We start from the raw sequence: 27,484 nt of genomic DNA on the forward strand, positions 1-27,484 counted from the left end.
AGCGACAGGCTCTCCTGCATGCACTGGAGTGCAGTTCTCATAGAAAACACAGAGATAGGTGGGGTATGGTATTTAAAAGAAGTCAGTCATGACCCTCCCACAGCACTGGCAATATCCACCACCCTCTAGGCCTAGCAGATACCCTCTCTCTGTTGCTATGCTAAAGGTTTAAAAGGCATGAGCTACATGGTGCATTTGGGATTCAGGAAGGAAATGCAGACATAGCACTCTTTCGGTGTGATACTCCTCCCATTTCCACCAGCAGGAACTCAGGGTGGGGGGAAGGATAGCTCAGTGGTTTGAGCCATTGGCCTGCTAAACCCCCCCCCCCCCTTGTGAGTTCAATCATTGAGGGGGCCATTTAGGGAATTGGGGTAAAAATCTGTCTGGGGATTGGTCTCGCTTTGAGCAGGGGGTTGGACTAGATGATCTCCTGAGGTCCCTTCCAACCGTGATAGTCTGTGATTCTGTGAATAAATCAGAAGTGTGTTTTGGGTGGGTGTGTGCACACCAATGAGAGTTGAAAGAAACAAGCAGAAGATTCAGGCAGATGCTAGGGACATGTCAAAAAGGAGTAGGGCCTTTTTAAAACACATCAAGTGCAGTTGTTTGACCATCTCCTGGAGACACATTTCAAGTGCCTTTCATTGCAGTGAGAAGAAGCTTTTAAAATGAGGCCCTCTCCCATAAATGATTGAAGCATGGCAGGCTGGTCGCTGCACCCAGATCTGTGAAAGTTTGAGGGAATTAGGGGATTCCTGGGGATCCCATAGGCCCTAGAGATACAAGAACAAACACAGACCAAAAGAGAACCCTTTGAAGGATTTGGTTTGTTGATGCACTTAGTGCAGTTGCATTAATTTGCCAGTAGAGGTTTGCAGTGCCTAATACAACCCTTGTGATACTGTTTCCATTTCTTTAAGCCTTCAGGCTTCACCTCACCCCCACCCCCACTCCCACCTCCCATTGGCAGGGGTCCCCAGCAACACAGACCATGCCCTCCAGTGGGGCTGACAGCTTTAGCAGCCCTCTTTGCTATCAGCCGGTAAGAACAGAGAAAACATTTAGGTCAGGAGCTGTGGGGCTGCTTTTATTTTTGGCATGCATCATGGATCAATTCCTTCCCGCTCTCCCTGCCATTTGTAGGAAGGGAAGAGTCCAAACCAAGGATGTTCAGACGGGTTTTTAAGCACAAGGAGCTGGGAGCAACAAGCTGCAGCCTCTAACCATCACTCAGCACTCACCAGGTAATGTACAAAAGCAAAAATTGTGTTTTGAGCTTTTCATTCTTTAGACATAGGCTGTTTTCTCCCCTCCCTCTCTCCCTTCCCCCAAAATGTACTGAAGCAAGATTCTTGAGGGTTTGCTGGAAAGGAGGGAGCTCTTGCCAAAAAGTGGAAGGGGCTCACATCTGTCCCCAGTGCTATTATTCTGTAATTCACATAGGGGAAGAAGGAATCTGACTAGTGTATGGGTTGGGTTGGAAACCCCACACAGCTGAAGTGGGGGAATCCCTAGCAAAGGTGCACAATTATTAGGACATATAATGTTGGTTTTTTCCCTCTCAGTGCCACTGAAAGCACTAATGCAATGAACACACAATTTGGTTGCATTTTCAGCACCATTAAGCATTTTTGCTATATTTGGCTAGATCATTGCCCCAAGGCAATCAAATGGCTGGCATTTCTCCAAGAAATACTGCCTTTGATCAAATAGTGGCTCATGGATATAATGTAAGGGAATACCACATTTTCCTCTCCCCTTCTTTTCTATGAACTGTGTACCATGTTTGGCAATGTCTAAGGGAGTGTATTTGCTAGTCTCACTTGACTAACTGCATGCCTATTATAGTCTGTCTTTAGTGCTGACATGGCATTTTGTCCTACTCTGCAGTAGAGGGCTCAAGGACTGAGGTGCATTGATAGAGCTGTGTGCAGGACAAAACTGTATAGTGCCTGCTTGCACTGTGTCTGTCTCCGGTCAGTTGACCCAGTCCATTATTTGGAAGCAGAGAAGGAAAATTCACTGGATTTCACCAGCAAAAACCAAGTGAAAAGAGAGAAATAAACTGGAAATCTAATGCCTTGGCTAGTATGAATCTGAGCAGCTCCATTGCCTCCATCAATTGAGGGTCTGGCCCATTTGTTTTAAGTCCTTCGGTGGAAACAAACTGAGCATCTTGCAAAAATGGGAAGCCTTCGTCTGGCTGTCCATGCATGACCTGCAAGGAAGCAAGGGCCTTTCAACCCAGCTTAGAGGTACCTGAATAACCAGGATTCCCTTTTGCTTGGCAGTTAAACCAAACATTATTGATTTCGGTTGTCATGGGGTATACAAACCTCACACTGGGCCCAAAGGGGCTAAAAGGCAATACTAGGCTCAGGTAGCTCTGGCCTGCTGCGCATGATCTGGCTGGAAGAGGGAGTTAAAAGGAGCTCAGAAGCCCAAGAAAAGGGTGGTGGACAGTCTGCAGGAGAGACAAATACTTTTGTTAAGCTATTGCGTGTTTGGACTGTAGGGGCCACACCCCAAACTGAAGGAGCACATAGATAGGAAGTAGTCCATGGTGGAAGACTTAGACTCCCTGCAGAGAGGACCGTGCCCTGGTTACTTCCCACAGGACCCTGGGTGGTGGGCCAGTGGAGAGGGAGGGCCTGAATCCCCCTACCGAGCCCCACTTACGGGCAAATGTCCAGACAGGGGTTGAGGCCAAGTCATTTCCGGTCTAGTGGCAGGAACCAGGCATCCCAACTGCGCCTCCCCCTCCCCTTCGACAGACTTGGTGCTGGAGGACAGGTGTGCTAACAGCAAGGTCACCTAGCCCTCCACACCCCCCGTCACATGGACTTTTTTGGTGGACTGTTGAGCCCATGTCTCTCTGCATCATCTCTCTGCTTCTTGACTCACCTGTATCCTCCATGCATCTAATCTTAGCTCCATGCTTCATTTTGAACATCTATAGTATCTACTCCGTGCATCGTCTACTGTATCTGTTCCCTGTGGCTTTGATCCAAGTCTCATTGAAAATCAATAGGAAAACTCCCATTGACTCAACAGGTGGAGGATCAGGTCCAATGTGGGCCATCTGCTCTGTGAAACATCTTATCAATATGCTTTCTCATGACAACCCTCTGACCACTGTATTCACACAGCTGCTCTGGGTGCTGTCCATAAACCTCATGTATCGTGTAGCTGCTCCATACAATATCTGTGCGCTTTTTGCATCATCCATCTGTTCCGTAAGTCCCTTCTCTGTTTCATTCATGGCTCATCTGCTCAACGAGTCATCTAGCTGCTCCTCGTATAGCCCACTCATTCTATGGATCACCTCCTTATGTCATGAATCACGTCTCTGAGTAGCTCATGTATACATATCGTGCTATGCATAACATATCCTAATCTATGCATGATCTTTCTGTTCCTAGCATGATAAAGGTTTCTTCATACATGATCAATTGGCACCAGGCATCGTCTCTCTGAAAGAGAAGTTAGCTGATTCATGTATTCTCAATTTGTTCCGGGATCATCTGGATCATGACTATATCATATCTCTGGTGCATGCCTCATCTGTAGTTGGCATACTTTCTCTGTCTTCTCTTTGCATATCATCTTTGGCTCATGCTTCATGCCTGCTTCATAATAATAACCATATATATCTAGACTTTTTGTTTCATGGTTCATCCATCTGCTCAATTAATGATCTGGAGGATGGCGTGGACTGCACTCTCAGCAAGTTTGCAGATGACACTAAACTGGAAGGAGTGATAGATATGCTGGAGGGTAGGGATAGGATACCCTAGACAAATTAGAGGATTGGGCCAAAAGAAACCTGATGAGGTTCAACAAGGACAAGTGCAGAGTCCTGCACTTAGGACAGACGAATCCCATGCACTGTTACAGAATAGGGACCGAATGGCTAGGAAGCAGTTCTGCAGCAAAGGACTAAGGGGTTATAGTGGATGAGAAGCTGGATATGAGTCAACAGTGTGCCCTTGTTGCCAAGAAGGCTAATGGCATTTTGGGCTGTATAAGTTGGGGCATTGCCAGCAGATTGACGGACGTGATCATTCCCCTCTATTCGACATTGGTGAGGCCTCATCTGGAGTGCTGTATCCAGTTTTGGGCCCCACACTACAAGAAGGATGTGGAAAAATTGGAAAAAGAGTCCAGCAGAGAGCAACAAAAATGATTAGGGGGCTGGAGCACATGACTTATGAGGAGAGGTGGAGGGAACTGGGATTGTTTAGTCTGCAGAAGAGAAAAATGAGGGGGGATTTGATAGCTGCTTTCAACTACCTGAAAGGGGGTTCCAAAGAGGATGGATCTAGACTGTTCTCAGTGGTACCAGATGACAGAACAAGAAGTAATGGTCTCAAGTTGCAGTGGGGGAGGTTTAGGTTGGATATTAGGAAAAATATTTTCACTAGAAGGGTGGTGAAGCACTGGAATGGGTTACCTAAGGAGGTGGTGGAATCTCCTTCCTTAGAGGTTTTTAAGGTCAGGCTTGACAAAGCCCTGGCTGGGATGATTTAGTTGGGAATTGGTCCTGCTTTGAGCAGGGGGTTGGACTAGATGACCTCCTGAGGTCCCTTCCAACCCTGATATTCTATGATTCCGATATGTTATCCATGTACAAGGTGTCTATTTCTTGTTTCATTTCTTGATTCCATGCATCTGTTTCATACATAACCTATGGTATTTTCACCATTAACCATCTCTCTGCTTTCTGAATTGCCGGCTCTGTATACTTTCTTTTTGTTCTATCCACTCTTTCTTATACACATCATCTTTGCTCCTTGCACCCATCTCTCTATTCTTTGCCTCATCCATGAACTGCCTGAAGAACAACATCTTGTCCTTTGTACACCATCACCAACATGAAGAATAAGCTACTGGCAGCAAATTATCCCGTTCTTGCTAATGAATTAGTTCTCCAAACAATAGTAGATGATCATTCATATCCAGCCTTACATTAGATTCTAAGATCTATGGGACTTAGTTAAGTGAGTTTGGGGCAAGCTACATGGCTTGTTAAACCACATCTCTCATCTGTCTATAAGATGACATTAAGGAAAACAAATGTAGGTGTGACTATATCTCATGTGTGTATGTTTGAGTCACAAACAACCTAGACAGAGGACATTTTGCTGCTTATCTCAAACCTTATGAAGAGGGTTTTCTGTATTTTTATATGACACAAACTTTTCTTCCAGTGCAGGATACCTGATACCGATTTTCACCTTTTATTAGGAACCTGTGCCTGAGATATATAGAGACCATAGGAAAATACCCATAGAATAAACTTAAGCAAACATTGCACCTCCTTTCAATAGGGAATTGTGCCAGGAGTGGTTAATCAGGGGTATCCATACAGAATATGTGTAGGAGTTGGAATCAGACCTTTCCATGTGTTCCCTCTATTGGCTGACCTATTGAAGTTAATTATTCATCTCACAGATGGAGTCCAGTGTTTCTGAATTCTTATCTAAATGCTGGGAAGAGGACATCACTGATGGAAATAGATCTCTCTTTTTATCTTACATTTCACAATCCTTGCTCTTTAGATTACATGGAGCACAGGTATCACCCGTCAGGCCAGTATAAACATTCAGGAACAGATTCTCTACTGTTCTCCAGCTTCTTTGTATGCTTTCATGACACATAGGGGCTGGAAGCAGCCAAGGCCATCCAGCTGAGAAGTCCCCCAGCACAGGGAGAGTTCTCAGCTAGTAAACAGCTAGCATATCCTATAGGAGTTTTCCTCCACCTCTCTATAGGGGGCTGTAGCGGGGTGGACACCCCGCTCTGGCCCTGAAAGGGTTAAAAGCCAGCCCTTGGAGAGGCCTGGGGGTGAGAGCCAATAAGGGCCAGGCTGGGCCCTATAAAAGAGCTGCTGGGCCAGACGGAGAGGAGTCTCACTGTAGCCCTGGAGTGGGAAGGGCTAGCTACCTGAGAGGAAGTTACCTGAACTGGAGCAGTGCTGGGGAATAGGACAAGGGAGCTGGGGAGCTCCATCCTGGTAAAACCCCAGGCTGCAGGCCTTGTTGAAAGGCTACAAAGATACAGAATATCTGGGAATAGGCAAAGGCAGCAGGTCCTAACCCCCTGCCAATGATGAGTGGCCAATACAGACTGCAGTCTGCCCCAGTGAGCGGGGGCTAGATGATGACTGGCAGTAGCCACTGAGACAAGGTGGGTTTAGAAGGTTGGTGGTTCCCCTGGGAGGGGAGACCCAGAGCATGGAGGTACTGCTGAGGTATGGAGCCTGAGGTAAAGGGCACCAGGGTCCGGCAGGGACACGGGGCCAGCTGCAGCCGAGACACTGGCCTGCAGAGGGCGCTCCATATGCTGGAAAAGAGCTAATTCCCAGATGACCAGCAGGAGGTTCTGCACCAGTGAGTTTCACTTTGCTACAGGGGCACACAGCACAGCCAGTGTGCGCTCAGCTCCACAATCCCCAGTTGGCCAATCATCCCCCAGGGAACGTGGTCAGTTGGTGTAAGATAGAGCTGCCCAGTACAGATGGCGCTGGGTAGATACACTGTGAGAATCTAGAACTACAACCAGCTCCCTGCCATTCCCACAGCTCTCCGTTTCCAGATGTAATCGCACCCACCCTCGTAGTTTAGGAGAGCTATGTGAAATCCTGGAAGCAGGGATTTTTATCCAGCTTTTGCATGCGAGAGGAAAGTTTAGCTATCGAAATGTCACAGCAAAGGCAGAAAGCAAGAAGTTCATTAACCAGCAGGAATAAACAAAGGATGCTGATCATCTGCACTGATTATAAGTCCAGCAGGAGAAAACAAAGGGCTAGATCCTCAACTGGTGTAAATCAGCCTAGCTCTGTAAAAGTCAATGGAGCTATGATAATATGCTGACCCATTGTGGCTGGTTACTCTGTTAATATTCTCAGTTGTATTTTATTTTTAGATGCATCTTTTGCATACACCAAAATAAATAATGGGACTGGATGGATACAGGACTGGCACTAGAATATGGAGCCTTTCACCTTTAGAACCAGGTCACGCAAAGCCAGTAGTTGTTAGCACCTGAAGGTTCTTTAGTGACTTTCATGAAATGAGTTGATGATCTAGTGAACATGTGTCCACCCATCAAAGCCACCACCATCACCACTGCTACCCTGACTGTCAGTCTCAGAAGAGAGGCCACAGATCGAATGAACATAGTTCATTTTCCATCCTCTTACTCCTAGAAGTGGTTCCTGTTAAACCAATTTGAGGTACATTAATGCTTAGGCAGGAATAAATGAGGAAGCTCAGATTGCTGGTGGTAGTGCTGGATAAGCAGAGGAATTCTGTTATCCTGGCATGTTTCACCAGCTCTAAAACCAAGCAAGAGAGAATTAGTTTGATTGAACTCTGAAACTACTTTGGGGACCTCAGAAAAATCACTTCTGCCACGTTTCATTCACTATTGAAAATGTTTTTTCATTCATCTATTTAACCTGACGTCTGCGTTGATACGTGTTTGCTGCCAATCAAGGCACCTGTCGCAAAAGCACCGCATTCTCCAAGAAGCTGGTGTGGCAGTTCTGACTTGGATATTGAGGTATGACAAAAGGGTTATGTGGAGAAGCATAGGTGTAAGAGAGCAAACCAAAGTGAAAGGCGTCTTGCAGACTGTGGAAAAGCCAAAAGCAACAGCAGATGGATTGTGTCATGAGAATGGGAGATTTGAAAGGAACTCTCTGCTGACTAATGGACAATACTATCCATTGAGCACCAGAGCACCAGATGCACAGCAAAGATGGAGGAGAGATTAACTCAACAAACTTTGGACAACTCACATGGTCAGTGCAGGCACAAGACAGGGAGGTTATTTGTCAGCAGCATCGTGAGGCTTTTATCCAAGAGTTGATGATGTTGCTGCCCTCCTGGTGAGCCTAAGGTTGAGTTGATATAGGTAGCAGAGAAATTCTCTAACCACATTTTATTTGAAATGACTGACCTTTGTCCTGGTATTTCACTTTTTCAGTCACCAGCAGTTGTTTCGACACTTACCACTGTGCTTGTGTCTAGGTCTCACCATTTGCCTTCTTATGTCTCTGCTACGGCCACGAGCTTTTCCTCCACAGACTGAATGCCTTGCTCATCAGCTAATGCCAGGAGTCTCACGCCTGCCTTTTGAGTGAAGCAGGAGAGATGCCAGCATATTAGTGACAAGGCAGGATTTGTAGCCTCTCTGGGAGAATCGACATAGCATAGAACCAGGACACATGCCCCTCTGTTTGAAATGCAATATTCACATGCCAGTACAGTCAGATTCAAGCTTCCAGCCTCTCTGGGACAGTAGGTTCCATTACTTCCATATATATGTCAATACACTAGTGCCAAGATTCAAGCTCACATTTTCTAGGTACATTGGTAACCAGCACACAGATTCAAGCTTGCAGCTAAGAAACATTCTGTGATTGTGATCTCTGAGAAGAGTAGCAGCTCTGAAAGGTGAACTTAAAAAGCCCCACATTGGCTTCCCCATCTAGCATGACCATCCCAGAATATTCATTCTGGCACCACGTCTCCATCACCTTTCAATTCTACAATAGCCTTAGATGCCAAATCTTGCTAAGCAAAGTCTAGTGACATGTGATGGTGTTACTTGATAGTAGGTCTTCATGCTATGTTTAGCCAATAGAACTTTCCATCTGTCAAAGAGAATGTTTTATTTAGAAGCACTAATCTCCCGGATTCATTTGATACTATAAATATCAAGAAGTCACCGGTTCCCTTTCCATACAACGTTTTAGTAGCTTACCTGCCATCTCAAACTATGAAGGTCCGAAGAAAAATTAGCACTCAGCCACCTGTAGTCTTGGAACAAGAGTGATCCATTAATTTTGTTAATTGAAACCACTGCCACTATGGGCCCAGCTAACAAGTGATGGAGGCAACAGATAGCCAAGGTGAGTATCAATGATAAATGCAAGTTCATTAGATTAATTTTTGTTCCCATTTGTTACAATAAGCTGATGCTCCGTGATTCATTTATCCACTTCGGTGCTTCGTGGTTTGATATAGATAAATGTATCAGGATATAATGGCAATAACTTCCAAGGATGGTGAAAAACTGGTGAAGGTTCAGAGAAGAACTACAAGACTGATTCATGGGCTGGAAAATACACCTTGCGATGAGAGATTTAAGAAGCTCAATCTATTTAGTTTATTTGATTTTTTTAAAAAGGTCCAGAGGTGATCTTGGCAATTACAGTCCAGTAGGTCTAACTTCAGTACCAGGCAAATTGGTTAGTGGTTTTTTTAACTTTTTTTTTTGGTGACCCAGTTGAAGAAAATTGTTCATACCCATGACCTAACAGAGCTGGGGATGAGGGGTTTAGGGTGTGGGAGGGGCTCAGGGCTGGGACAGAGGGGTTTGGTGTAGGAGGGGGCTCCAGGTTTGAGAGGGCTCAGGGCTGGGGCGGGGGTTGGGGTGCAGGGGGGTCAGGGCTCTGGGGTGGGGTCAGGGATGAGGGATTTGGGGTACGGGGGGCTCCAGGTTGCGGGGGGCTCCGGGCTGGGGCAGAGGATTGAGGCGTGGGGTTACCTTGGCTGGCTCCCAGTCAGCAGCGCAGCAGGGGTACTAAGGCAGGCTTCCTGTCTATCCTGGAACCACGCTGTGCCCCAGAAGTGGCCAGAAGCAGGTCCAGCTCCTAGGCAGAGGCGCACAAGCAGCTCCACGCAGCTCTCGCCCGCAGGCACCGCCCTCCCCCCAGCTACCGGCCAATGGGAGTGCGGAGCCCATGCTCGGGGCAGGGGCAGCGCGTGGAACCCCACGGGCCCCCCTCCTAGGAGCCGGACCTGCTGCTGGCCACTTCCAGGGTGCAGGTAGGAGCTAGCCTGCCTTAGCCGGGCAGCACTGCCAACAGAACTTTTAACGGGCCCGATCAGTGGTGCTGACCAGAACCGCTGCGACCCAGTGCCTTACATTCCGCGACCCAGTACTGGGTCATGACCCGCAGTTTGAAAACCACTGATCCAGTCTGACCTCTTGCACTTTGCAGGTCACAGAACCTCACCCACCCACTCCTGAAATAGACCCCTAACCTATGGCTGAGTTACTGAAGTCCTCAAATCATGACTTAAAGACTTCAAGTTACAGAGAATCCACCATTTACACTAGTTTAAAGCTGCAAGTGACCCAGGTGGGCCCCATGCTGCGGAGGAAAGCAGCAAAAAAAAACCACAGGATTTCTACCAGTCTGACCTGAGAGAAAATTCCCTCCTGAATCCAAATATACCAATCAGTTAGACCCTGAACATGTGAGCAAGACCCACCAGCCAGACACCTGGAAAAGAATTTGCTTTTCCATCTAGCGTCCCATCACTGGCCACTGAAGATATTTGCCGCTCTTAGTCGCAGATCAGCTACACACCATTGTAAGTAGTAAACAGACTTATCAGACACATAGATGAACACCATTTGTTGAAGAAGAGTCAAAATGGCTTTTGTAAAGGGAAATCGTGCCTCACAAATCTATCAGAATTCATTGGGGGGGGGGGTCAACAAACATGGGGACAAGGGTGATCCAGTAGATTTGGACTTTCAGAAAGCCTTTGAAAAGGTCCTTAAGCAAAGTAAGCAGTCATGAGATAAGAGGGAAAGTCCACTCATGGATCAAGAACTGCTTAAAAGAGAGGAAACAAAGGGTAAAAATAAATGGTCAGTTCTCAGAACAGAGAGAGGTAAATAGTGGTGTACCCTATGGATGTGTACTGGGACCAGTGTTGTTCAACATATTCATAAATCATCTGGAAAAAAGGGATAAACAGTAAAGTATTTGCAGATGATACAAAATTACTCAAGATAGTTAAGGCCAAGGCAGACTGGGAAGAGTTAAAAAGGGGATCTCACAAAACTCAGGACTGGACAAAAAAATGGCAGCTGAAATTAAATGGTGAAAAATGCAAAGTAATATACATTAGAAAAAATAATCCCAACTATATATGAAAACAATGGGCTCTAAATTAGCTGTTACCACTCAAGAAAGATCTTGGAGTCATTGTGGATAGTTCTCTGCAAAAGTCTGCTCAATGTGCAGCAGCAGTCAAAAAACCGAACAGAATGTTAGGAACCATTAGGAAAGGGATAGATAATAAGACACTAAATATCATAAATTTAACTCTATGTAAATCCATGGTATGCCTACACCTTGAATACTGCATGCAGTTCTGGTTGCCCCATCTCAAAAAAGATACATTATAATTGGAAAAAAGTACAGAGAAGAACAACAAAAATTATTAAGGGTATGGGACAGCTTCCATACAAGGAGAGATTAAAAAGACTGAGACTTTTCAGTTTGGAAAAGAGACAACTTAGGGGAGAATATGATGGAGATCATGAATGGTGTGAAGAAAGTGAGTGTTATTTACTCCTTCATATAATACAAGAACCAGGGACCACCCAGTGAAATTAATAGGCAGCAGATTTAAAACAAACTAAAAGAAATACTTCATACAACGCACAGTCAATTCTGTGAAATTCGTTGCCAGGGGATGTTGTGAAGGCCAAAATGATAACAAGGGCCCAAAAAGAATTAGATAAATTCATGGAGGATAGATCCATCAATAGCTATTAGCCAAGATGGTCAGAGATGCAACCCCATATTCTGGGTGTCCCTAGCCAGGAGCTGGGAATGGACGACAGGGGAAGGATCACTCAGTGATTGCTTGTTCTGTTCATTCCCTCTGAAGCACCAGGCATTGGCCACTGTCAGAAGACAGGACACTGGGCTAGATGGACCATTGCTCTGACACAGAATCTCTGTTCTTATATAAGACACTATTAAGAAGAAACTTGCTCACAGTCTATGAGTTCCCTCACTGGGAGAAGATCTCTGATATTAGAGGGCTTTTTAATATAGCAGATAAAGGTGTTATGAGATCCACCAGCTAGAAGTTGAAATTCAAAATGGAAACATGATGACTTACGTTTTTAATAATAAAGGTAATTAACCAGTGAATGTGGTAAATTCTCCAACACTTGGTGTCTTTAAATCAAAGTTGGATGTCTTTCCAAAAGATATACTCTAGTTCAACCATAAGTTATTGGATTCAATGCAAGAATCACAGGGTGAAACTCTATGGCCTGTGTTATGCAGGTAGTCATATAAGATACTTGTAGCCTTAAAATCCATGAGCCAGATCCTCAGCATAGGTCTATTTACTTCAATGAAGCTATGCTGATTTATATCAGCTGAAGATCTGGTTCTGTGCATCTATAAATTGATCACCACAACCCAGTGTTAAGTTCCAAGCGAGCAACAGGAAGAATGCTAGATCCAATTTCTAAAACATCGTCCTATGTAAACCAGAGATGAGGAGCACAGGTTGAAGGATCAGCAGTGGAATAGCCATTTAGGGGTATTCTCACATTCCAGCCAGGGCTGAGTGACTGGCAAACTTCCAGCAATCTTGATGTTTCAGTTTGGAATGGAAAGGTCACATACTTGTCTGAAGCTTATCCAAACTTCTTTGGTGGAGAAGTTAGACTTGAAACTTGCAAGGGATGCTTTATTCAAACTGGGCCTAATCCTGTTCACATTGAAGTCAATGCCATAACTGTCTTAAATCTTGGACTTGACACTTAATAGTTGCTGGTTTTATTAAAACCAGAAATAACTCAGAGACAGACTTCATTACTGCTATTTCTGGACAAAACCTGGCAGGGCAGAGTTACACAACATTAAGAAGATGGACATCAACTAGAATTACCCAAGGTTTTTACAAACCTCATAAAACATCTGATTACACTGTGGGATGAAGAGTTGTTTTCATTCTTGTGTAATCTGTAACCATTCGTGCATGCATGCCAGAGACCTGGATTGGGGTGACAAGTTTGCCCTCCCTCTTTTACCCTGTTATTTAAAGAAAGAAAGTAGAGTTTAAACTGTTTAGCATTGCAAATCCTCCATCACTTGGAGTTTTTAAACAAAGATTGGATGTCTTTCTGAAAGATATGCTCCAGCTCAACCACAGCACAACTATTCATACAACCTTTAGCGAACTCAAGGCAGGAATCACTGGGTGAAGTTCTAAACCCTGTGTAATCCAGGTGGTCAGACTAGATGACAGTGGTCTCTTCTAGCCTTAAAATGCTACCAATTCTTTATTATATATGTTTTTGGCCAATGTCAGACCCACTCTTTATACAGCTAGGAGGAAAAATGTTTATTCCAGTGGTGGTACTTAGATTCTTAGACCCAACGAAAAGGGATGATATGTCAGTATACTTGCTCTGAGAGTTTTCAAAACACTTATCCAGTACTAGTCCATTATCTGTGGGAGTTCCACTAATATTTCCAAGGAGGAAAACCTGACATTCAGAGCAGATTTTCAGACACCAGCTTCCATTTCCATAGGGTACAAGTGCAATTTAAAACAAAAAATTAATTCTGTGAGGTTTTTTAAACTTCAAAAGCTACCTAATTCCTCTGCTTTTGGCTGTTCACTAATGGCCTGATCCAAAGCCCATTGAAGTCAGTGGGAATCTGTCCATTTCAAGGGGCTTTCAGTCAGACTCTTCACCATGTAAATTGTGGGCACGCATACGTGCAGTCACAAAACTGTACCTACCATTATTTTACAGCTAGAAAGGGAAGCTAGTTCAAATCCAGCCTTCAGTCTTTAAGCAGAGCAAGCCCTGGAAATAGTGAATACTTGAGGATTTTCTCAAATTCTTTTAAATCTGATTTTTAGTCTAATCATTTTAAACACTATTGTAAAGGCTGAAACTAAAACACGTTTCAGTGCAATTTTTAAATCACACACACACATTATTTTAGCATTGCTCACCAAAAGTGCTAGATTTGTTTCAAGAAAGTGGCACTGAAATGGGTGTGTTTTAGTAAAAGAAGTTGTCATAGGTCTCACCCCCACTTAGAGCTGTTGGGTTCCAAAATGGGGACCTGCCTTGGTTTCCCTCTAAACTAAAATCCTAGTTTAGATCTGGTAAAGCTGCCACCACCCAATCAGGTACGTGGATTGGGACACAGTCCTTCCCCAAAATCCTTGGGGATCCCAAGAGCCCCAAATCCATGGAGTTCTTACACCCAGGAGAAATAAACCATTTCCCCCTGCTTCCTCCCCCCTCCCTTTTTCTAGGAGAGATACCGGGATCCACTACAGAGGGATGCTTCCCTCCTCCCCTTTCCCTGAGAATCCACCCAAGGAAAGACTAACCAAGTTCTTAACAGAAAAGATTTATTAAAGACTAAAAAGAAAGTAACTGTCTCTGTAACCAAGATGGAACAATACACAGAGTCTAACCTATAAACCTGGAGAGCATTCGCCCTCCCTTTTCCTTTCTCAGTAAAAGCAAAGTAATAGCAAACAGAAATAAAGAATTTTCTTCAGCAAACACATAATTGCAAATGTAGAAATCAAATTATAAGACTAATCCGCCTTTCTAATTAATACTCACTATTGAATAGTAGGAACTACTCCAGGAGAACTTGGAGACATGACTGGCCTCTCTTAGATCCAAAGAGAGCACTCTCTAACAAAGAACACTTACACAAAGAACACAGACAAAGGCTTCCCTCCACAGAGATTTGAAATTATCTTGTCTCTGATTGGTTCTCTGGTCAGGTGGTCATCAGGTACTGCATGTTAACCCTTTACAGGTAAAAGAGACCTTAACCCTTAACTATCTGTTTATGACAGAAGTGATCAGTATCCTTTTCATTACACTCACCCGCTCAGTCCACAGTTCAGATCTGGAGGTCTCACATTCCAGGTGTGGCATTCAGAGCCTAGGGTTTGATTCAAGCCTCACTTGACAGCATTCCAGGGGAATCTTGCTTGGAAATGTTAAAGCAGCACAAGAGGAGGAAGGATGGTCTTGCAGTTAAGGCACTGGACTAAGACCTGAGACATCTCAATTCAGCTCCCAGCCCAGATTAACTGACTTGCTTGAAGTCATGCAGGCAATCTGTGCTTCAGTTTCCCCTTTATAAAAAGGGGATACTACTCTGCTACATCACCGGGGTCGTCAGGATGAATTAATGTATGTCTGTGAGGATCTCAGCTGCTACAGTGACAAAGGCTATATTAACATCTAGCTAGATGGGGAGCAATTTCATTTTATGGAGCAGAGGTAAATGCAACAGAAGGGCCCATTCTGTCACCATTACTCCAATAGAAGTCAGTAGGGACCAGTCACTGCCTATGGTACTACACAACATGGGTAAAGGCAGCAGGATCTACACCCAAAGCAGTGAAAATGGGCCAACATGAAATCTGAGTGCAAGTTTGGTTTGCACATGGAAGAGGAGCTATTCTGGCCCTCATTCAAGCACTCTTGAAATTACAGCCCAACAGAATATGCCCAATGGGTCTGCTTCACTTGAGATTTTCTTGGGGGGAGGGAGGGGCAGAGATGAAAGTAAGCTGGTATGGGCCAGTACGCTGTGCCGGACTGAACCAGCTTCTCTGGCAGTGATTTAAAGGGCCCAGGGCTCCAGCTGCTGCAGGGAGCTCCAGGACCTTTAAATCACCACCAGAGCTCTGGCAGCTAGGCTCGAGCCCCACTGCTCTGGCAGCGCTTTAAAGGACCTGGGGCTCCCCACAGTGGCAGGAGCACAGGGCTCCCGTGGTGATTTAAAGGGCCCAGAGCTCAGCGGCAGCTGATAGCTCTGGGGTGATTTAAAGGCCCTGGGGCTCCCTACCTCTTCTGGTTGAGGCCCCACCCCCACTCAGGACTCCAGCATCCCAGTAAGTCCTTTAAGTTACTTTCACCCCTGGGGAGGGGGATTGTGTGCAGGAGTGAGATGTGAGGAGGAGAGTGCAGTGTGTGTTAGGGCACTCTTTGCTCTGATGCTAACAATACCACCTTTCCCACTCTGCTTCCATTCACTCACTACTGTATAGGTCTGGTAGCCTTAGGCAGCTTCTTGGGCCTCACTGAGTTTCACATCAGGATCGCATAGAACATTATAGCCCCTCCCCCCCCAATCTGCCTTCAAGTCCTTTGCCTACTTCTCAATGACCTGGGCAGCTGGCTTCCACCACTACCAATGCTAGGTGCATGTCCATACTGCAGCCCTGGAGAGAGGAGTTCTAGTGAGTATGAAAGTTTCAAGTAGCTCCTGAAAGCAACCAGAGCGTATTCAGGCCCAATTTCTCCTGGATCTTCTTTCTCCCTCCTCATCCCTAGAAAGAAATGCTCTAGAGGAAGTGTAACTCTGACACTTTTTGGGTGTGGTGTTCTGGCACATCTGGTGACACCAAGACCGCGTAGAGAGCAAGAGAGAGATAAAATGCCCCACTTGCACTGCCAACAGACCCCAGTCATCAGCAAGCAGGATCAAACCTGGGGCCTGCGGAGCTTAATACATGAACCTCTACCGTATGAGCTCAAGGCCAGTTGGTTTTTAGCTCATGCCCTAGAGGCTCATGCACTAAGCTACAGAGGTCCCTGGTTCGATCCTGCCTGCTGACACCTGGGGTCTGTTGGTGTTACAAGTGGGACACAACACCACACCCAGAAGGTGTGTGGGTTACAGAAGCAGCTGTGAAGTCTGTTCATTCCTCCATTGAAGCCAGCACCTTGACCATGACAGTTGTTTCTACTGAGACCAGCTGCGACTTGACCCAAGACTCCACAGCCCAGATTCACAGGGGTAATTGGGAACTAACTTCCAATGATCCCAGTGGCAGTTAGTACCTTTGTGAATATGGGCCCAACTGTGTGGGAGGGAAGGTGAATATGCCAGAGAGTAACTCTTGCTAAGAGAGCCCATGTCACACAGATATCTTTCAGAGTTTTGCTATAAAATCCATGGTGCTGGCACATAAAAGATGTCTCCCTGCTTCCCTACCACTCCAAAATAGAATTGAATGTTGGGTAAGGTGGCAGCTTGAGATTGCTAGAGATAAATTCAGTGCTCTGATGAAAGCAGCATCTTAATTCCGAGCTTTATTAAAAGGATAAGGGTGTGTCAGGGCAGAAGCAGTCCCTTCTCCAGATTAAAAAAAAAGTTTTGGCTAAGACAATGCCGGAAAGACTTCTAGTTTCATGCTTCTATGGAGGTAGTGCAAACAGACAACCTAACTGAAGAGGAGACTAGCCTTTTTCCAATCATGATTGAATAGCATAGGTAAGGATAGCACTGCATGGCTTCTGCCTGTACATACAGAAAGTGGTACAGAAACTGCCAGGGAGGTAGGACTGCTAAGGCTGATTAACTTTGGCATAGTGGCCTTTGTAGTGGGTTTGGCAACATTATCTTCAGATGGTTCCAAATACTGACAGCCAGGGCATTTACCTATACCAGCCTCCTCCTGTCCTTCATTGCTGCTTTGGCTTCCTGTGAAGTGATGCCACCAGTACACTAAACCTAGAGCTGGGTGCACAACGTTTTCCAAAATTAGATTTACACAGTTAAATTTCTGCATTTCAGCCAAATAACGGATCATGACCATCTCTATGGACTGAGATAACCAGCTTTGCTTTCTGCTCCTTCTAGAGGTCTCATTTAAGAAAGCAATTCTCTATGCTACAGCCACAGTCTTTTATCCACTCCCTAAACGGGATCTGATCATTTACAGATCATTTTATTCACCCAGTTCCCCACTGCCAGTGAAAGTCAGAAATGCTCCTACCACAGAAAAAACTTTAGTGGCAGGATCTTTTCCTAAACCTTCTAGTATTTGCTGGACTCCTGCTCTCTTCATTTCAGAGAACCTGAGAAATTTTTCTTCTCCCAACATGTTGCTGTAGCCAGGCAGGTGGAGACTTTGGAAATAACTGTTGTATGAACTGGACCATTAGTGAAACCCTCAGAGCCACAATTGTTACAATATCTTCCTCAGACATTTTATTAAATGCTCTCACACACAAAAATAAATCCAGGACAGAATCAATTAAAGCAGAAAGCAAACTGAGGGATGAGAGAGGCCCCATAAGCCAGGGGTTCCTATTTGAGGAGAACAAAAGCAAGCTGCAGGGGGAAGAACAGAAACATTTTTTTAATGAGAGGAGATCAGGGATGTGCCAAAGACTGTGGGCTAGAGGACATGAAGTTTACAAATTGAGCCGGGAGAGTTAGTTTACAAGGACTGGACTGAAAACCAAATCCTCTCCGTTACTGTAGAGGTCTGAGGTTTACTAATCTCCAGGGGCTCTCCCCAGCACTACAACAAGCCCTTACCTCCCCAGAACACCCTTCTGCCTAGGCAGCTCCAGTGGGTGAAGAAAAGGGTGAAGATTGCTTGTTTCCAAGCTGCACCAACGCAGTCCACACACAGGAGCACAGGCCAAGGTTTGCTGATGCACTTTGATGGGAATACTTCACACAGCTCCACTGGGGCTCATGTTAAAAAGATTAGCTCAGTGGGTTTGAGTATGTAGCAAATGGGAAAGGAACCCTCAGAGTCATCAGCGAAGATCAAAAGGCAAGAGCTACCGCATGGGCTCAAACCCCAAGTCTGAGCTGCCACTGTTGACACGGGACAGTCAGGCTGGAAGAGACTGGCACTGTGATTGACAGGTGAAGGGAGCACCTCAGTATGGAAACAGCTGTAGAATTAGGAAAGTCTGGATTGGAATAGACTAACTGGCCTGGACAGCCACACAAAGGCAGAGGAGAGGGTCAGTCATATAGGTTTTCCCCACCTCGTATTAAAGTTCACAGCAGAAGAGGCACAGGTGAAGAGATGGAAAAAACAAACAGGAGGTAAGTTTTCCCCACTTACAGAAGAACATGGTGGTTCTTTGATACATACGACATGGTCTAGATTGCCAGTACAGTTGTGGCTCCACCGGATTATGGAGGCCTGAGTAGAGGTGGTTCTAAGAATCAGTCCACCAGCCTCCTCTGTTGAGCATTCCCCTGCTTCCCCACCACACCCATTAATCTTTTTCTGTTCCTCTTTGGGAACAGGAAGGATAAAGCTGAAGTAGCTGGAGGTTTCTCACTGGTTATTGAGACACCTTCTACCCCCTGCTTGATTAAGCAAATTGGCAGATCCTTCTCTGTGTATGTTTGAGAGATTAGAGAGGGCCAAAGTAATGGCCTCCCATCTCCAGCATGGAAACAGAAGGGCCCAGAGGAGCCAAATACAAAACAGCAAAGAGTCATTTAGAAAGTTAAAGTGAGGAACAATAGCCAGCTGATTATGTTCCTTTCATCCACATGAAAGCAGCGTGGGGCGATGCTCCCACCCGAGGATACAGCCAGGCTGTTCTGGAGCAGAGAGAAGTTGCCCACCAGGGACTGGGAGAAAGACATCCTTCAGTGATCTCCCTTATAGCAGAGGAAGCATCAGCGTTGAGTACAGGGTTGCATCTAGCCAGGACCAAACTCCGCTGTAAAAGAAAAACAGAACAAAGGACAAGCTTACTATAGCAGATAGTGAGAGTGATCATCGGGGCTACAGACAGACAGCGCAAGATGCTTCCTCCCCCGTATCTCTTTTGAGTGTTCCTCCTGGGTTTACAGCCCCTATACACTGGCTCAGCCAGTGTACAAGAGCTGCTTACAACCCAGAATGGGAGCCTAGAACATCTGAGAAGATATCAAATCACTTTCAAGGCCTCTCGATTCTGCTGCTCTGTTACTGTGACATGAGGCGATTGGCAACAGGCAGGAGACCATACACAGCAGCAAGGGTCCTGGATAAGTCATGTTACCCTGGCAGAGAGAGATTCATTTCAGTGCAGTCAGCTCATCCCTAGGAGGAGTCATTTAGATGCTAGAGGTGATGCTGCCCCAGTCTTCCCCTCTGAGCCCAAGAAAAATACTAAAGCAAAGCTTTCCCTTAGCGAACATCTGCAGCAACACAGGTATCAAGTTCCCTTAGCTCATTCTTCCGCACAGAACAGCTGATTCTGTGCCGACATTCCAGCATCCCAAATTACTTCTCCATCTTGAAGTTAATGACTCTTCCACACGGATACTTCCCCTGTTTAAAGGTCAAACTAGAGACTAGGTTTGATTAAAGCTTCTCTCTAAGCACAGTAGAGCAGCATAAGAGGGATCCCAAGACCAGGCAGGTTTCAGGATGTGCATCAGCATGAAGTACACACTTAACACTTTAAGAATCCCATGGACTTAGTCTCAACTTCACTTGCTTTTCCTGTAGCTTCACAAGCTATTTGGGTTCTTTGAGCAGTTTATTCCCCCTCAGTTTTATAATGAATCCCTTTTAAAATATCCACTACAGTCAGTAAGACGAAGCAATGCATCTCTCATTGCTTTCCTATTGTTCTAATGTATAGCATGGGCGGGGAGGTATTCCTACCGAGATGACAGATTGCTCCAGAAGAAAGCTCTCCAAAAAGCATGCAGAACTCTGAGGGGGGAGATACAGAAAGATCTCATGACACAAATGGGTCATCATCCCCCACCCCCCAAAAATCTATGAAACTGGAAGGTGGAAAATTTTAAAGTGATGAAAGGTATCACTCCCATTCTGCCAGAATCTGTCTGTGTACTCCATTGCCATGTGATATCACTGAGACCAAGGATTTATTGGAATTCAAAAAAAGAATTGGACATTTACATGGATAAACAATAATAGCAAGGATCTTTTTAAAAAAAAAAAAAATCAAGCGTATTGGAAGTGATATGAACCCAGATGCTTCAGTATATAAGCCAGCTTTTAACTATTGGGAGTAAGACTTTCACACTGGACTGATTACCTCCCAGCTGCAGGGAACCTGGTACCTTCCTCTGAAACAGCTGCAAGGATTAGACAGATACAGGACCAGATGAGGCACTGCTTTCATCCAGTGTAGCAATTCCTATGGCCTAGACATGACTTTCGGGGGTTGAGGCATAGGGAAAGTCATCAACTCGACCATGAGGTGTCTCACTATTGTGAGGGAGGTGTGTTTCCACCTGCCTCCTTTTGCTTAGATCAGTTTGTTTTGTACAGCTACACAAAACAAAGGCTGGTGCCTCCCATGTCCCTGTCCCCCTCCACTTCACAAGCCATTAAAAAGCTAAAGTGGCATTTTGGTTCCTTTTCGGAGAGTGGTGATACTTGTGCCATTTATACAGCAATGCATCAAACAAAGCTTCCTAGCTTCAGAGTCAGCAACTGGCACCAGGAAACATAAGAGCCCCAAGTCAGTCTAAACAGCAAGAAATGCCTCTGTTTTTAGCAGGGCCGCCCAGAGGATTCAGGGGGCCTGGGGCAAAGCAATTTCAGTGGCCCCTTCCATAAAAAAAAAGTTGCAATACTATAGAATACTCTACTCTTGTGGGGGCCCCTGCAGGGCCCAGGGCCTGGGGCAAATTGCCTCACTTACCCCCCCCCCCTCCTCTCTCTCCCCCCCGGGGCAGCCCTGGTTTTTAGCACCACAAGAAATATTTTAGCCAGCTAGAGTTCTGTTTATTGCTGGCCATAAGAAGATTTATATAAAAATCTAATGACCTACCCATGGCCACACTCCAGATATTCCCTAGATGTAGAGTGTGTTTTGCTCAAAGCAGGTTTAATGAAGGATGCCTAGGAGGTCCAACCTGCATAAGAGACATTTGCAGTGGTATAACTACATGGATACAAAAGGGGTGCAAACCTCTTATATAGTCTATGATTCCCCTGCTCACATACAAGCAAGCTAGATTGAGCATAATTCGTAACGTAGCCATGGTGGCATAGGTTGCAGCAGCAACGGCACAGCTGTGCTGAGCACATACCCACTAGTTTCAGGCAGATTTGTACACAGCACAGTTCAGCCAGGCCTTTACTGCTGCTACCCAGTGCTCCTACGGCTATTTACGTGTACACAAACGAGGGAAATCACATCCCTAGCTCATAGTGTAGATGTAGACAGATGCAGGACTCTGATGTGAAGTTGGGCATACACTATTGCACCTCACACTAGTAAATTACCAAAGCCAACTGCACCAGAGTAAATTCACTTTACACTGGTGCAGCATAGCTGAAGTAGGAGCTTATGTGCATGTAATTACAGCAATGTAGCAACACTCGTGCAAAGTCTAAGTCAGGCATTTTGAGGTCTTTCAGACCTCCAGCCCTGGGGATGTGTGGTGGTTTGGTGTATGGAGGACTGTGTTGGAATTGCAAGCTATCACTTTAGGAGCTGGGAGAAGGCTTCCCTGATCTTGCATGCAAGTTACAGGGCTCCCATAGCAAAGTGTTCCAGCAGAGTCCACAACCAGACAGTCTACAGGAAGGCGGAGCAAGTTGTACCTCTCTGCTGTAGGGAGCTGTGTCTCTTGTGTGTTCTACAATTCTAACAAAAGTAGTGTTCTGGTGCAACCTTCCAGCAAGAGAATCTGTTCTATCCAAGTTGTGTGTGTATGCTGTGAAACATAACAACGGGGAATGGGATTTCTAGCCCTCTTTGGTCAAATGAGTTTCACACGTAAGAGCTGCTCTTGGAATAGAACTACGCCTAATTCTATCCTTTGCTTAAAAGCAATCAGCTGCTTTGAACTTCCAGCAGTTGCCATCTCACATACACAAGTCCCCTTCAAGGCTTCCTCACAAAATGCTGTGTGGCTTTCCGCTTATGCGGGTACACACACAAAGCAATTGCCTTTTGCCTATGCCGACAAGGCACCACACCCCTTACACCTAGGGTGACCAGATGTCCCGATTTTATAGGGACAGTCCCAATTTTTGGGTTTTTTCTTATATAGGCTCCTATTACCCCCCACTCCCGCCCCAATTTTTCACATTTGCTGTCTGGTCACCCTACTTACACCCTGGAGAACAGCCCCAGCTGTGCAGTGACAATATTTCCTGCTGAGATTTTGCTGGAATTAGGGTGGCAACTGGAGCCTGTGGGGAAATAGAGAGCCTTTAACTTTAAGTTTGCTTTAGCCCTCCCTTTTCTCCACCACTCCGCCCGCCAGGAATTTCTGTAGCAAGCAAGCAAAAGGCCAGCCTCCCAGCAGGAGTAGTTAGCCAGTGCTGAAAGACAGATTGCAAAGGCAGCCAAAGGCTGTTTAAGCCTCATGTGCATTGAAGTGGAAACATCTGTTCTACCCATCAAAGGGTTTTGCTCAGAGCAGTTTACAAGTGAACTAAAGCTTGCACCTCTAGAGACATTGATGAGGCATACTGCATCACCTTCCACAAGGGCCGGGACCAGGGGAGTTAGGACTCCATGGCTCAAAACTAGAATTTTACCTACCACAAACAAGAAGTTGGCATGAGCTTGGCAGTCGCTGAAAAGGAGCAGAGCACCTGACAGCCCCAATGAACGCTCCCAGCCTCCTCCCGCTCATTCCTTCTTTCAGGACACTTGACACGATCCAGCAGTGGGAGTTGACGGATTCATTCACTTGTGCCTCACTTCTTAACCAAGCCAGCTCAGCAACTGTGAAGCTGGCGATAACTGGAGGAAAAGTTTAATCTATGACACTTGGGAGCTGAAGTTTGTGTCATGGAGAGATGGATGGAATAAGCCAGGTGCTCGCCCTCACTCCCTACCCCAGCATAGGCTTCCCACTCTTTGCTCAACTCATGCGGCTGCCTCTGCTGGTAATCTCTACACAAAGAGAGCAATAATCTGTCATGAGGAACTTCTTTTGTTTCTAGACAGGGTCACAGAAGTTGCAGCCCAGGGCAAGAATGGGAAGAGAGCTGGGGCAGTGGAGGTTCACACAGCTTAGGGCATTGCCAGCCTCTGAGGGTGCCTGGTTGTAATCTAGGGGAAACTCAAAAGCAAGTTTTGTAGACATGGTTCCATCTGCAGAGTTCAGACTGGGATTTCAGACAGCTCAGAGCAAGGGATCTTGTTTGATGCAGAGTTGAAGGAACTAGCAATACCGTCTGACCTAAAGGCCAAATTAGAGCTAGTTTTTATTGCTAGGGTTGTGGGAGTAGGAAGGAAAATGCATTTTAGTGTTTGAGGCAGCAAGGGACTTGCTAGCATCAGGCAGCGTGAGGATAGATGCTTGGCAAGCTTCTAAACTATAGGTGCTGGAACAAGGCATTTTGCTGCACCCTGACTTGAAGTGGTTTCCATCATATACAGGTTTACAGTTTGGTTCAGTGGCTCTCAGCAGCCCCACTATACAAATTGTTCCAGCACCCCTGCTTCTAACAATCTACTAACATCTCAAATCCTGACCCATAGCCCTAAACTGGTGGTCATGCATTACCCTTCTGTCGTGTGCAAGTGATGTGGAGAAATATCCATTACACACTGGTTGTATTGAGAAGGCAGGAGGTAAAAGCACCAGTACGATGTTCCTCCCTCTCCCAGACAAAGCATTGCTTCTTAAACAGACCAGACCCCCCCTGGGACAGCACTTGGAAGTTCTACAGACAGATGTTTGGGGTTTGCTGGCAGCAGACCCATCTTTGTGGCCCCATGGTTGGCACAAACAGCCCAGCAACATGCACAGGGTTAAGAGATCAGTTGCTGATGTCAACTCTAAGCTTTGTGTGTTTTATTTCAGGGGGTTAAAATGCTGATCACTGTAACACCACCCTATGAGCCAGCATCCCTCCATCCACAAATTCCACCCCCTGCCATACTTCCGAAACCCGGGAAGGACAATCTTAGGCTCCAGAGACTCTTGAAGAAAGTTGCAAAGCAGAATGCACCACTAGCCTCCCAGCAAGCCAAATCGTTCCGGTCCAACCTCTCCCCAGTGAGCGAGGCCAGCCCAGACCTAGAGCACAGCGAGCGCTCGTCTCCGCGGAAGACCCCAGAAACGTTGACGCACATCACCATCCGCCTCCCTCCCCGGTTCTCCATCAAGCCAGTCATCCACCATGTCTCATCTCCTTTCCCAAAGGCCAAGCCGTTCACGCTCAAAGTAACCGAGCAGAGGAGAATTTCTGAACACCTCAAGCTCTCGGTCTCTCCAGCAGCATCCCCTGTGCACAGGCAGTCCCCCTGGCAACCAAAAGGGATGACAAAACCAGACACGCCCACCCAGCTGCCCTCTCCACAGGCACATTCTGTATTCATTTTCCCTGACCCTCCTGTTTCCATCTCACCTGTCATAGAAGCCCCAGTGGAGGTTACTCATGTCTCCAAAGTGCATGCGCGTGTCCATAGTGTGCAGGCACCCAGAGCGAAGACCCCCTTACCAGACCAGTTGTCTACAGCCCTCAGCAGTGAGGACATGCAGCCTTTGGCAGCCAATACAGACAAAAGCCACTCAGAGCCACCTGCACAGCCGGCACCAGTTACTCTCAATGCTGATGAGACTGGAACTGCTACTCCCAAATCAAAGGACCCCATGCTTCCCACCATGACAGCAGAGCCCCCCTACAAAACCTTTAAGACTTCAACTCCGAGAGAGCCTGTTGGGACTGCTTTCCCCAGTCCTCAGGTGCCGGATCCCCAATTCAATAGACCAGAAACCCCAGGAAGTGATAGAGCAAGATCCAGAACAGAGTGGGTTCCTGAACTTCCTGAGCCACACAGCAAAAGCCTAAGGCCAATGAGTCCCCATACAGCTCAGAAGCAAGAGGCCACAGTGCCAACTGACAATATAAGGGCTTTCTCCACAGAAGCAAAGGAAGAGCTGGTCATTCCCCCACAGCCAACAGCCACCATTCCCAGTGCCAGTCCTTTCCCCAAAGCGGAGTCTCCACCACCATCTGTGGAGAAAGCCAGACCTCTTACAGCCAAGCTTAGCGGATGGTCTCGCCTCAAGAAGCGCTTGACAGTGGAACCAGAGGGGCCCCAATTCCCAGAAACCGAACCAGCCAAGCCTGAACAGGAGGAAGCAGGAAGTAAAGCAGAAGGCTCTCAAGGTAATGTCAGCCAAGACAACAGGCTGATTAAATCAAGGGCCACCAAAATGTGGGACGCCATTTTATATCAGATGACAGCCCTCAAGAGGAGAAAGCAGCAAGAGGAAGAAAAAGGGATAAGGAAAGAGGAGGGATTCTCATTCCGGTGCCACTTGCCCCTTCTCCACAGACCACGTTTTGATGCTCGGAAACTGAAGGAGCTAGCTTCCAAACCCATGACAAAGATCACCACCATGTTAGAGTCAAGCCTGCTCCACCGCAAGACTCCTGAGGAGCCCAAGAATTTTAACAGGACTGCATCAGGGTGGCAGCTCAAGTGAAGCCAGCTGAATTCCACCTTAGCAACAAGCTCTCTCAGGCCTCCTTCAAGGTGCTGCCTGAGTTCTGAGCAGGAAAGTGCCTTTTATAGCAAGTTTTTCCTGCAGCATGGAGGCCAAATGTGAGAAAGATAAATAAAATCCTTCACAGACAGCAACCTTATGCTGAGGGCTTTAAGGGGTTATTATGACTGTACACTACATATCTGTAGTGTATATATCTGTAGTGCATGCACACACCTCCAGAGTAGCTTGAGCATCCAAGAAGAACAGCTCTGTATCTATATGCAGCTTCATTTAAAATATTCCAATTGGAGATCAGGCTACAAAACCAAACAAGGGACCCAGGAAAAGCAGTGAAGTGACCTGTAGTAAACCTCCAATGTAGAGGCACCTTGTTTTTCATTCAGTAAATCAATGGAATTTTAAGCGAATCCCAAACAGTGCAAGCCCAGAAACAGGACCAGTTGTGGCAAAATGTAAGTTGCTCCACACTGCCCCATCTAATATTCTGCCTCCTAGGCTGTACGATCCAATTTAAGACTGAAAGAAGGGTTCTGTTTCCAAGCCACTGAGTTCTTTGTTGGAACCCTCAGCAGTAGCTTCAATTTCTGGTCACTCAGAACTAGACTGAGATGAATTCCCTTTGCATAGAACAAGGGCGACAGGTTGTGGTATATTCCATGCTGCTCCACACTTTACTCAGTCCAGACAACAGCATGTCTCATTAGTTTTAGGTTTTATAATTAATTTGATCCCCCTAAAAGGTAAATTTGAGGTTGCAGGAGTTGGGGAAGGGGGTAAAAAAAGAGACCCTTTTGTTTTGCAATGATCAGAGTTTTTCCATTCTTAAATGCTTTCAAGTGCAGTTATTGGCCAGGGATTTTCAGAATGATTAGGATTTTATTTGCTTCAGCTTTTGAGATGCCCAACTTGACATACCTTAATGGGGTCTGAGCTTCAGAGTGAGCAATCAGCAGTTTCTGAAAAAAATCAGGTCCCTTTAAGGTCTTTCAGAGAGGGCACCTAAAGTCACTAATAACTCTTGGCCATGGCACGTAGGCCAATACAGCAGGGATTTCAGAGATTCAAAAGCATCTTTTCTTGCACAGACCTAAAACATTTGCTATAAATGGCAGCATTTATATGGAACTATTTTACTGGATTCGAGTGGGGAGCACTGGCCTGAATCTAAAGATTTCCAAGCAACAGCAACCCCCACTGTCCTAGCTGTAGTTGAGAGGGGGTCAGTAGTTCCTCTCACTGCCATTTTCAGGCACATCATGAGGAATCTCACATTACACCCTTCATGGGGTTCTCATGTGGCTTAGATATTTTTCATCAGAGCAGATCATCCTGGACATTGATAGGGATGATGAGACTATCCAGAGTCACAGTAAACAAAACAAAGATCTCAAAGCAATATAAACCTTCAGGTTATGAACCAGCCTCTGG

General features: G+C 45.9%; 2 protein-coding genes across 7 annotated transcripts in view; one reads left to right on the forward strand and one right to left on the reverse strand.

Annotated features, from left to right (window-relative positions):
* The first annotated feature begins 961 nt into the window (after positions 1–961).
* LOC120403495 (pollen-specific leucine-rich repeat extensin-like protein 2) lies at positions 962–26,366 on the forward strand. 3 transcript variants are annotated; one of them, XM_039534567.1, is made up of 3 exons: positions 962–1,045; positions 1,147–1,247; positions 24,401–26,366. In XM_039534567.1, exon 3 carries the CDS (start codon positions 24,410–24,412, stop codon positions 26,030–26,032), a length of 1,623 nt encoding a protein of 540 aa, XP_039390501.1. In that variant the 5' UTR covers positions 962–1,045; positions 1,147–1,247; positions 24,401–24,409; the 3' UTR covers positions 26,033–26,366. The 3 variants fall into 3 exon arrangements, with proteins under 3 accessions (XP_039390501.1, XP_039390500.1, XP_039390502.1); XM_039534566.1 differs by lacking the exon at positions 962–1,045 and having other exon boundaries at positions 1,062–1,247; XM_039534568.1 differs by lacking the exons at positions 962–1,045; positions 1,147–1,247 and adding an exon at positions 8,777–8,923.
* The window catches only part of LSP1 (lymphocyte specific protein 1), an 88,331-nt gene continuing 78,654 nt past the window's right edge, over positions 17,808–27,484 (reverse strand). For all 4 annotated transcript variants that reach the window (XM_039534572.1, XM_039534569.1, XM_039534571.1 and 1 more), the window contains one exon: positions 17,808–19,323. The gene's annotated coding sequence lies outside the window, so the exon portion shown is untranslated. The remainder of the gene's footprint in view (positions 19,324–27,484) is intronic.

The sequence above is a fragment of the Mauremys reevesii genome, linkage group 4 (genome assembly GCF_016161935.1).
Source record: "Mauremys reevesii isolate NIE-2019 linkage group 4, ASM1616193v1, whole genome shotgun sequence".
NCBI classification, from domain to species: Eukaryota; Metazoa; Chordata; order Testudines; family Geoemydidae; genus Mauremys; species Mauremys reevesii.

What these genes read in the sequence shown, in the direction of transcription:
- LOC120403495 (XM_039534567.1), top strand. Translation starts at nt 24,410, where the DNA reads ATGCTGATCACTGTAACACCACCCTATGAGCCAGCATCCCTCCATCCA.